Raw genomic sequence first — 11,784 nt, forward strand, 5'->3', positions numbered from 1 at the left:
GCCTGGAAGCCTGAGGGGAAAGGCAGCAGTGAGCCCAAAGAGGGAAGCCCCCTGCCTCCCAGGTCCCTGCTGGCATGTCGTTCAGTGCCAAGGGCAGCTGGGCCCACGGAAGGACTCCCAGATCGACAGCCGGGATGCCTGGCTTTGCCAAACTCCATCATCTTGGGGGGAAATCACTCTGCTGTGTTTACTTTTTTTATAATAAACTTTTTATCGTGTTCCTTTTGAGCTTAAAGAAAAAGAAAAAGAAAGGGATTTGCTAAACCAAATGAATGCTAAGGTTTCTTATGGCTTTGAAACCTGGGGGTACTCGAGACTGGGGAGCTAAATCTTCAGTATGTGCCCTCTAGGATAAGTTCGTGGTGGGGCGTCTGGGTGGCTCAGTCGGCTAAGCGTCCGACTTTGGCTCAGGTCATGATCTCACAGTTCGTGAGCTCAAGCCCCGCGTCGGGCTCTGTGCTGACAGCCAGCTCAGAGACTGGAGCCTGCTTCAGATTCTGTGTCTCCCTCTCTCTGACCCTCCCCTGCTCACGCTGTCTCTCTCTCTCTCTCAGAAGTAAATTTTCAAAAAAACATTTAAAAAATTTTTTAAAAAGGATAAGTTCGTGGTTCTGCCAAAGGAACTTGCTTGTGAGGGAGGCACACCTGCCCTGCCCGCGTCTCTAGGGTCTTAGCAGAAACCAGATGATCCACACAGGAGGTTAAGAGGGGTTTGAAAAGTGCCACACAGATGCCCGGAGGCTTACTGCTAGGATTGTACAGGGCCTCTCCGACAAACAAGACGGAGAACTTCAAACTCCAAAAGTAGAATGTGAAGGGCTTCCTGTTGCTTAATCAAACAAAATGACCCAGAATATAAACTGAGATTAACAAACACCTTCCAGATTAGGGCTAATCAGGGCCAGGCCGAGCAGATGCAGGGACAATCCCAGCCTGATTACTGTGCCTCAGCATTTAATCATCTCTCCTCCAAGGGCAGCCGACTTAGCTCGCGCTGGCCTGCAAGCCGCCAGTCCCCTCCCCCTTCCCCTTGGGTGGACAGAAAGGGTCAGAGCCACTGAGACGGTTTAATCTAATCCCATGCCAAAATGGCTGTGTGTGTGAGAGAGAGAGATTCTGAAATTCTAAAATCCCCACAGTAGGATGGTAATGCACTGATTTAAGGTGGAGGTAGTCTGAAATCGCACGTAGAAAATAATGGAATTGGGATTTCGAGGCATTTGGGGTTATGAAATGGCCCTGCCTGTGGGACCTGCCCTCTGCAAAGCTTTGCGGTACGTGGTTGCTGTTCCCACTCATTCATTCCCCAGACAGCTTTGTGGAGGGGGCATTTCATCACGCAGTTGCAGAGGCCAAATTTATTCTGTTTCCGATTGTGAGGTGAAGTACAGAAGATGAAATCTTTAAACGAGTCCCTCTTTGGATGAGTCCTGAATGTATTCATTTTTACATTACTGTTCTGTCGACTGGGAGCTCCCGGCTCCAAAACCGCCTGATCACCCTATGACGGGGCCACTCCAGTCACCCCATCTCCAGGAGGGACACCTGTGCAAACTTCGGAGGCAGGTTTCCTCCACAAGTGCAGAAAACATTCGTTGAGCCCCTGCTGATCGCTGAGGACTCGAAGTCCCTTGCAGAGTTGACCATCTTCTTGAAGACATGCACACAGTGCCAGTGAACTCGAGAGCTGCCTCCATGGGGCCCTGTCCAGAGTGCTTAGGACTTTGGGAGAGAGGCTGAGGCCAAGGAGGAGAGATTGCGGCTGCTTTGGAAGGGAGAATAGGAGCCCGTTCAAGAACAAGGCCAGGGCCTTCATTCCCAGCAGAAGTCAGGGTGCTATGCAGCTCGTGGAGGCTTGGTCAAGTAGTTCACCTGATTGGAGTGTAAAGACGAGGGGTTCGTGGTCACTCAGCCGGATGGAACAACGGGAGCTAACATGAAGGATTTAAATTCTGCAAAGAGATTTGGACCTTATGTCCCTCGGGCTAGTGAAGAATTGTGTAAGACGGCAATAAGATCTGTTTGTGTTCAAAAGATTGTTCTAGTTGTAACAGTGGCGGCCATTATATACTTTTGCGTTTGCACCTTTCTCCGTTTTATTCTGGAGCCAATCTCCCACGATACTAAAACTTTTAACAACAGTGTTGGACATGGATCCATGTCGTAGAAAACAAAAACATATCATAAATCAGAGACTTAACTCTGACAATTCTTTAAGTCTACCCCCGCCCCCCGCCTTCTGATCCTAGCATGGTGGTTCCCAGTGAGGAGGTCTCCTTACTCAAAGTGACCCCTGCGTTTATAAAGCGTGCGCCTTGTTCCCAAGGTTTGCAGCTTTTGGAACTGACTCAAGCTCGGAAGCAAGAGTAAAGAAATAAGACTGATCTTTGCTTCTAGTTTCAGTTGCTATTTGCCAGCATGTGGCTTCTTTGCAGGATGACACAGGAGTCCTGGCTTGGCCAGTGCGCCTTTTGGGTTACTTCATTAGTTTTGCCTGTCGTGAGCAGAGGAGAGGATGAAGGCGATGATGATCGTGAATACACTGGAGCGATGGAAGGGGCCGTATGGGCTTCACACATACTCAGGCCAGGCCTGGAGCCTAGAGGCCAAGGGCGGAGGGCCCAGATGCACACTGCTGAGGCCAGTAATAGACTCCCTTGGCCTGTTGCCCTTCTGGCACATCTAATACCTCATACCGTGGGAAACAGAACATGAACCAGAGCCAGCCATGCCTTGAAGGAGCCCTCTGTCAAACAGTGAGGTCTCCCCACACGCACTGGCCGGGCCACGCCAGAATATGCACTACTTGCCCGGTGCTCACCGAGAATCCAGAGGAGGCCACTCAGTATCAGCTGGGGCTGGGATGGGGCCAGCCTCCAAGAGGAGAGACCGCTGAGCTGGTTTTTAAAGGGGAAGGAGGAGCGGGGAGTGAGGGACTTCCCGGTAGTGAACGACTTGAGCAAAGGCCTAGAGGAAGGAGCGTGCCGCTGGGTCAGGAGGCGAGTGTAGCCGGGAGGAACTGGAGCCTGCAGAGCTCGGCCAGGGCAGAGCCTGAGATGTCCTGAACGCCATGTCCATCGGGAGCATTTCTTTAATAGGCTTTGGGAGACTTTTATGGAGTTTGAAGAGTTAGAGGTAGAGGACTGACGTGGGGTGGAAGGCTGTCTCAGGTGGCAGGGAGGGGGAACTGAAAGAGGATTGGGGAGAGACGATTTTTTTTTTAGTTTTTAGTTAGCCTACAGTGCGATATTGGTTTCAGAAGTAGAGTTTAGTGATTCATCGTTACATACAATACCAGTGCTCATCACAAGTGCCCTGCTTCGTACCCGTCATCCATCTAGTCCATCCCCCTGCCCATCTCCATCAAACCCATAGTTTCCTCTGTCAGTAAAAGTCTCTTGTGGCTTGTTTCCGCCTCTTGTCCTTCCCCCCCTTCCTGTTTATTCATCTGTGTTTCTTAAATTCCACATGTGAGTGAAATCACATGGTATCTGTCTTTCTCAGATTGGCTTATTTCACTTAGCATAATACATTCTAGCTTCACCCGCATCATTGCAAGTGGCTGATTGGACACACTGAAGAGCTGTACGCAAAGTCTAGCTGAGGAAAATTGAGCCCCACAGCCTTCCGGGGTCGGTGTCCAGCCCTGGGACTGCTCTCAATTTCCGCCTTGCGTGCGAGCACGGGCTGGCCACCTCTGTGTGCGCCCCATTCCTGTTAACGCGCAGCAGCCTGAGCCCAGACTTACTTAGATGACTGTCACCAGACAAAACATCAAGCCCGTCTCATGCTGCATCGTCAAATACAGATCCCTAACCTGGCAAGATTTTCCTCTAGAAAACAGAATTGAACAATGTAAGATAACATTTTATTTTGGGGTTTTGGTGGGTTTTTTTGTTTTTGTTTTTTTTTTGCATTAGAAAATATTCTGATAAAACATCCCTTTTTAAAATTAATTTTTATTTTCAACAAAGTGATAGATAAGGTTTAAATGTCAATAAAAGGACTAAAAGCCCTTTTTTTTTTTTTTTTTTTTTTAAAGCCTATCCCTTGGAGGCGACCCTCCATGCTTCTTCGGGAATGTGTCTTTACTGCTCTAAATAATAGTCGTATCATTAGTTCCTGAGTTGAGACATGATTGCAATTTCCTGGTAACCCAGTTTGTATGTTTATGTTTCTGTAACTACATCAAAACTGTCCACTGCTGCTAAGACAAGTGTATTATTACGGTTACTGCTTGGTTTTATTCCTTCTGCTTTTTAGGCAGTAATCACCAGTTCTACCCACTTCTGAAAAACCCCTCTGAGTGCTCGGCCCCATGTGGTGGTGCCAGTCCTGCCTGTGTGTCCGCCCAGGTGTGCCGCCCAGCCTGGTCCTGGGTCCCTCGTCCTGCCCCAGAGCTCTTCGCGGTGGATTCTCGGTTCTTCTCTCTCCCTGCTGTGCAGCCCCTCCTTCAGAGCCTCCCGAGAGAGCGTGCAGGGGGCCAGCTTCCAGACCCCCCTCACAGTTGGAGATGTCTTTCTCCTGCCCACACACTCAGTCGAAAGGGGTGTCATTTCATGGGCCAGGAACAGAGTTCTCCCAGAAGCCATTTTCTCTCAGACACTTGAAGGCATTGAGAAGCCCCATGATATTCCGACTCCCAGCTCCTTGCATAGGACTTATTTTCCCCTTCTGGAATCCTTCAGGATCTTTGCTTTATCCCTCATATTCTGAAATTTTGCAAAGATGTTTCTTAGTGTGTCCATCTTTTGTTATCTTTTCTGCTGGGCATCTAGGGGGCCTTTGCAATCTGAAAGTCACAGCTTTCAGTTCTAGAAATTTTTTTACAATGTATCTGATAATTTCCTACCTTCTTTTTTTTTTACCCTCTGGAATCCTGTTTTATCAGAGGTTGGACCCCTTCACCCTCCTATTTTTCTCTCCTCCTTCCCACCTTGTAACCTTTCCTACTTTCTGAAAAATGCCCTTGACTTTTTCATCTTTTGCTTTCTTTGGGATGTATTTCATCTATTAGATTTTTCATCCTAAAATGTCTTTCACGTTCCTTTTTAAGAAAAGCACCCCATTTTTATGATACAAATCTCTTCTCTCTCTGAAGATACTAGAGTTTGGGGGCTTTTGTTTTCTTCTAACCCGGGCATTGGGCATTGTCTGCCACCTTGCCTTCCTGAAGAGCAAGTACAGGGCAGAGCCAGGTGATCTGTAGGCCCGGGGTATGTTTTCGGAGTCCTGCCCCCACCCTCACCAACATATCACTGTGGTCTTTTCCAGGGCCTCTCCAGGTCCATTTCTCCACACAGTGGAGGAAGTTCACATGTCCTGTCAACGAGGTCTGGGTGTTGGAATTGGCAGGAGCTACTGATCCAGTCCAGTTGAATACACACTTTTAATTCCCATTTTCAGCCTCCTCTGTCTCTACAGTAGCAAGACCGACATGTCCCGCGCCCTCCGTGAACACGGGACTTTCCGCTTCCGCATCACTGAGAAGTCAGAACCACTTTACATTTGCTTTTCATCTTCCAAAAACATGTTGACATCCTTCATTTATATCCTTTCCCCTCCCCTTAATTATAAGTTTAGTTTTAAAAGGAAGAGGGGCTTGATATGTACATTTATTCTGCCTCATTTAACTGGAAATCCGTGTTTGTTTGTTTTTAATATGTCCTATAAAACTATCAACTTTTCTTATGAAGGACTGCCCTTTTCTGAGATCATGTGCTTCTTCCTTTCTTTGTGTTCAGCCATCCTTTCTACTGTGAAATAATAGTGATACTAGGAGACAGTTGGGTCTTTTCAAGTTGGCCCAAAATTATATTTTAAAATTTTACTGGTCTGTGGATCTAAAATCAAGAAAACCATGCCCTAAACATTTTTTTTTTTAAATAAGCGAACCCTGAAGGGTGGGGGCAGGGGCCAGAAAACAGGATAGGATGGAGGGAGACATTTCTTCAAGCTGAGAGAAGCTTGAGCATAGGCAGGCAGACAATTGAAGAAGTCAGTAACAGAACATCAAAGAAAATTAATGGCAGCCTCTCCCAGAGGAAGGAGGCAGTCAGCAGGGATGGGCTGGGGAGGAGGGTTCACACCTGACTGGCCTGCTTCCTAAAAATGGGGGTGGGCAGGGTCATCTCCCAGCAGGATGGGGAAGACGCTGCCCTGGGGCGTGTTTCCCCAATGTCTTCAAACGTCCCCTTCCTGACAGTCTATTTTAAGGAATTAAAATGACTAAGAAGAGGGCTGTGTTTTTGCCTGTGCCATCGGTGTGCAGCTACAGGGGGCTGGACAGCGGCGCCCTGAAGGGCCGGGGTGGGCTGCCCTGTCCAGCCGGCATCCGGGAAGCTGAGCCCAATCCCCACCAACAATGTCCCCGTTGTCTCCCCAGGACTGGTCCAGATCCCTGTGAGCATGTACCAGACTGTGGTAACCAGCCTCGCCCAGGGCAATGGGCCGGTGCAGGTGGCCATGGCCCCTGTGACCACCAGGATATCGGACAGCACAGTTACCATGGACGGCCAGGCTGTGGAGGTGGTGACCCTGGAACAGTGACACGCAGCCACACCACGGCATCGTTTTCTAGTCTACTTCAACATTTTTTACACGTTTGCAGAGGTGCAATCAAATGGAATTAAGTCTCTCGACTTTGGAAGAAAAGTTTTGTTAACCTTTTTTTTAAAAAGGAAGAAAGGCAGTGGGTTTTGGAATTGCATTTTTTAAAGCACCACTCTTGATTTTCTGGGATTGGTGGAATAAGATACTGTGTTGTCAGATTCACTGTCCCGAAAAAGCCAAATTGTGGCAGGACCTCTTTCTGCAGAAACATGTGTGTATACTTATGTGTGTGTATGTGCGAGTGTGAATATATGTATATGTGTACATATGGATATACACATTTACATATATATAAAGTATATATATATGTATGTATGTAGATATATATATATATATATATATGTATGAAACCCGCATGGAATTATCTGTATGAAATCAAGGTGAGCTGTGGAAAAATATAATTCACCCAGTTTAGTGGGTGTAGGGTACGTGGCCAGACACAGTCACCCGGTTTTTGTTCATACCAGGGTCATGCGTTGAGCTACTGACAAACTCAGGCGGAGGTGACCATGCCCTTCACCAAAGCTGCCTCCCAGTGGCCACCCAGAACTCTCCCTGCTGGACTCACCTGAGGAAGGAGGTTCCAGAATGGGGTGGGGTCCAGAAATTGTGTTTGCAAGGTCCAAGGGCCTCGCGGTCTGGCAGCTGAGACGCTCCTCGGGCTGGCCCAGGTGCTGACCTTGCCACGGGCAGGTGAATGTCCTTAAAGCTCCAGGCAGGAACGAGGGACGAGAGGGTTTCCCTCAGCCTCCCATCTCCCCTTCCCAGGAAGTCGTCTTGATCTCATGACTATTAAAATGTTGCTCTGGTTTTAAGGTCGGTCTCCTGAAGTGGTCATGTATATGAACTGAAGGTAACAGAAGTATTAAGGGTTTTTTTGGAGCGCGTGTGCGTCAAGTGTGCGTGTGGGTGTGTGCTTGGAGGGGAGAGAGTGGGAGGGGGAGGGGAGGGGTTGGAAGGGGAAAGGAAGGAGGGAGAGGAAAATCTTCAAAGACAAGGGCACACCAATGGGAGCAATTTTTTCCCTTCCAGTACCTTTCTGTAGCTCCGCAGAGGACACTGGAACTGACGGGGCCACCTGGCTCCTCCTACCGCGGGGCCTCGGAGAGAAAGGGACCTAGGGTGTTTCCTGCAAACCCCCACCGCCCCCCTCCTCAGGCCCTGATTCAGAAGGGACCCTGCAGTTTTCCCAGGTTCCTCCTGGCGGGTCAGGCCCCACAGCTTCCTCCTCACAGGTGCTGACTGGCCTGGGTGTTCTCTGTAACTGTTAAATTCTGTGATTTCTCAGCTGCAAGCCCTGAGTCTCCAGTGGCTAAATTCACCTGACTTCTCGACAGGCCAAATCTCTGCTCCTTGAGTACAGGGACAACTCTTCCTCCCTCCTCCCGGGCCCCCATGTGTGATAGTGTATTTAAATGTGGTTTTTTTTAATACGACATTAAAAGATTCTTCACGTCTTGCTCAGCCTTTGAGAAAAGTTTCAAATTCTTGTATTTGCTTGTTTTATATAAAACTATCTAATGTTCTTTGTATGTTTTTTTCTGTACGTAATAGGGGGAGGGAAGGGAAATTTACATATAAACAAACAGTCCTAGTTCTACAACTTGTTATTTTTTTAATTATTATTTTTTATTGTCATTGTGAAGCTGTTCAGGGGCTTTAAAGCCCGTATTCCATTGTGGTGAAATAACCTCCTAATAGTTTGAGAAATTGCCAAGAAGAAGACAAGCAAAACCCAAGTAGCAGAGCATGGATTCTGTGTTGTTTCCCATTCTGTCTATTACTGCCTCATTCAATAAATAGTTTAAAATGTGGCAACAGGAAGTGGAATGTTCATCTCTATAGGAGCGCTTGGCTTCTTAGAACTCTTGTGGGGTGGCCTGTTCTTTGTCAAAGGTGCTTGTAACTCAGGCTCGGTGGTCCTCGAGTGGTGCTCTGTGGCATTGTGGAGCCCTGTGAGGAGAGTGCTACCCCCCTCCAGAGCAGCTCTGCTGAGTTAGTTTTACAAACTGCTGTCCTGGGGGTGCAGGGCAGGGAGGGGGGTTGGGATCTAGCTTGAAAAACCCTAAGGATGGTTTGAAAACTCTACTCTGAAGTCCTTTGAGGGTTCATTGCATCCCACATTAAAAATCAGGATGCGTGATGGCACCTGCCCATCAGGGTTCCCTCCACATGGGTGTCATTCACTGTTGCAGTGGATTATCCTTCTTGAAGCAGAGGCCTCCAGCCATTAATCGTTTTCCTTAAGTCCTCGCTCCTTGGGTTCCGTCACGGCTCACTGCTTTAACGTGGCGACCGTCATCTTTCCAGCAGCGCCTCCTGCCACACCCCCAGTGTTAGGTCCTTCGTAACCAACCCCCCCCCAGTGGTTCTGCACCTCTGTGTTTGTGCCCACTCTGCCTCAGCCTAGAACGATGCCCTCCTTGCTGTTGCCACCACCCCTTTCTTTGTTGCTGGATGTGGAGGTCAGTTTCCTAGTGATAATGATTTAAATAGATGAATGGAGGGGCGCCTGGGTGGCTCAGTCAGTTAAGCGTCCCACTTCGGCTCAGGTCATGATCTCACGGTTCGTGGGTTCGAGCCCCGCATTGGACTCTGTGCTGACAGCTAGCTCAGGGCCTGGAGCCTGCTTCAGATTCTGTGTCTCCCTCTCTCTCTGCCCCTCCCCCGCTCACACTGTGTCTCTCTCTGTCTCATAAATAAACAAAAAACATTAAAATAAATAAATAGACGAATGGAGAAGACGAGATGTTTTCCTTGGTGACTGACAGCAGCTCAATAAAGCTAGCGCCACCTCTCCCTCTTCCTCAACAAATGGCACACTGTCGGCTGTTTGCACTAGAGGGTGGACAGAGAGGATTGATTGCAGCCAGACTGACCAAACGTCATTGCCATTGGCCACCCAGGAACAGCTGGGCTATCTAGAATATCTCCTTATGCGGCCGGCATCTCTGGAGGTGCCTTACCGCACAGTGCATTCTGTTTGCCTGGCAAGACCCAGGTGCTGCCTTTTCAACAAGCATGTGTTGAAAACTTTCTTTGGTGGAGCTGATGGAGACCTTTGCTTTCATCGCTGCCTGAGTTACCACCAGCAACTGCTGCAGGGACCAGGTAGGTAAAACCACTACGTGAAGTGGGAGCTGCGTGAAGTGGGCAGAGGGGATTGCGGAGTGGAGAGACTCTGTCTAAAGGGAGTAGCCTCTCCTGAGTGCCCGTAGATTTGCCACCAAGCGGGAGGAATATGGGCCCTAGAGCCCCATCTTCATAATTTTCCAGAGACGATGGGGAATCCAGATTGGTGTATGAATCTCCTGATTTCAACATCAAAAATCCTTTACATATTCTGTGGACCAGATCTGGCCCATGGGTCAGTTTTGTTTAACTTGGTGAAAGCCTGCCATGTGCTGTGACTGCAGCCTGGCAGGTGCCCGTGGGAAAGATGAGAGGACACCTTTCGTATGAACGGACCGCTGCAGCCCAGGGTGATCTGGATGAAGTGCCATTAACAGAGCGAGTTCCCTTGTCTCCTCTTACCTCCTTGAGGGTCCTCTGCCGAAGGTAGTTTATCACCCAGGCGGCAAAGCTCCGGTGCTCACAGAAACTGACACTGGGCTAGGAATTCCTGGCTCTGAGTCTTACATCTGAGAAGATACTGGTGATGCTGGTGACCACTGGAATTTTCTGAACTCGGATGAGTGAGCTGAGAACCAGAGGGCCGGGAAGAGAAGGGGCTCCTCACTCTAAGCTCAGGCTGCCAGTACACCCTGGACCTCACTCAGACCCAAGCCTCATCTTCAATCACTTCACATGTGGAAAAGAACCTACCCATGCACTCACCTTCCTCCCTAACTGCAGCCAGTCCCCTTCGCTCCCCCATAATTGCCTCCATTATGTGGGTGTGGCTGCGGGTACTGGCCTTGGTGGGTCTCCTTGGTGTCAGCACCAAAACTGAAGCTTAATTATTGGCAGGAGAGCCCACAATTCCTCTCTCATCCCCACCTCAGTGGGCTGTACATCAGGCGATCAGCCCAAGCCAGCCTGTGGCCCCAGCACAGCTCACCCTCCGAGGCCAGTCAAGGACACCCCTCAGTGCGCTGGGGATGGTGGAGGGAGCACAGAGGGGCAGGTAAGACTCTGAAGTAGCTAGACAGGGTAGGTTTCCCCCACTTGCCATCCCACTGTCAGTGCTGCTGGGCCCGAGTGAGTCCCCAACTCATCCTGAATTTGATTTGCTCCCTCCTGAGAATTGTCGGGATATTAGCAGGTATTTGTCAACTCCTGGTGTCTTGGGAGCGTATTTCTATGGAACAGGGGTAATACCCATCTGCAGAGGGGAGCAAGGCTCCCCCTGAGAACCTAGGACTTACCCAGGGCCATCTTGGGAGGCAAGGACAAGCCCATGTCACCAGCCCTGTCCAGAAGCTTTCCTAGCTCTTGTTTAAGACAACTATGGCTTGTCTGCAGCTGAGAGTATTTATATGGTAGCAATAATAATAGTTAACACACAGCCCTTACAATGTGCCTTGTTCTGTTCTAGAGATTTACCTGTAGATGACCTTAATCTTTACAAAGTACTGTCATTTTCCCCACTTTACAGATGAGCTGGCAGGCTCAGAGGTTAAGTTTAAAGTAGCTTATTTAATATTTGGGAGGAAAGGCTAGAAACTGTCGTCCCAAATTTAAGGCCCTTGTAATTAAAGTATGATTTTTTTTTTTTTTTTTTTAAGTAAGCTCCACGCCCAATGTGGGGTTGAACTCAGGACAGTGAGCTCAAGGGTCGCACACTCTACCAACCAAGTCAGCCAGGTGCCCCGAAGGCACTTGTTAAAATGGTTGGTGCAACTAAAATTGATTGGGTCTCAACTCAGATTTCTTCTGAACTTATCTATCCTTTAAGAAACTAGTATTCTAGGGGCGCCTGGGTGGCTTAGTCGGTTAAGCGTCCGACTTTCGCTTAGGTCATGATCTCGCAGTTCATGGGTTCGAGCCCCGCGTCGGGCTCTGTGCTGACTGCCAGCTCAGAGCCTGGAGCCTGTTTCAGAGTCTGTGACTCCTTCTCTCTCTGACCCTCCCCTGCTCACGCTGTCTCTCTCTCTCTCCTAGAAATAAAAAAAATAATAAATAAATAAATAACTAAAAAGAAAAACAACTAGTATTCTAACTAGCAGTAAC

General features: G+C 48.8%; 1 protein-coding gene across 3 annotated transcripts in view; it reads left to right on the forward strand.

The window, feature by feature from the left end:
* The window catches only part of NRF1 (nuclear respiratory factor 1), a 145,628-nt gene extending 138,934 nt beyond the window's left edge, over window positions 1–6,694 (forward strand). For all 3 annotated transcript variants that reach the window (XM_039243645.1, XM_039243654.1, XM_039243671.1), the window contains one exon: window positions 6,386–6,694. In XM_039243645.1, coding sequence (XP_039099576.1) covers window positions 6,386–6,549 — 164 coding nt within the window. In that variant the 3' untranslated portion in view covers window positions 6,550–6,694. The remainder of the gene's footprint in view (window positions 1–6,385) is intronic.
* The last annotated feature ends 5,090 nt before the right edge of the window (window positions 6,695–11,784 follow it).

Source organism: Hyaena hyaena, unplaced genomic scaffold (assembly GCF_003009895.1).
Source record: "Hyaena hyaena isolate Hyena2069 unplaced genomic scaffold, ASM300989v1 scaffold_8, whole genome shotgun sequence".
NCBI classification, from domain to species: Eukaryota; Metazoa; Chordata; class Mammalia; order Carnivora; family Hyaenidae; genus Hyaena; species Hyaena hyaena.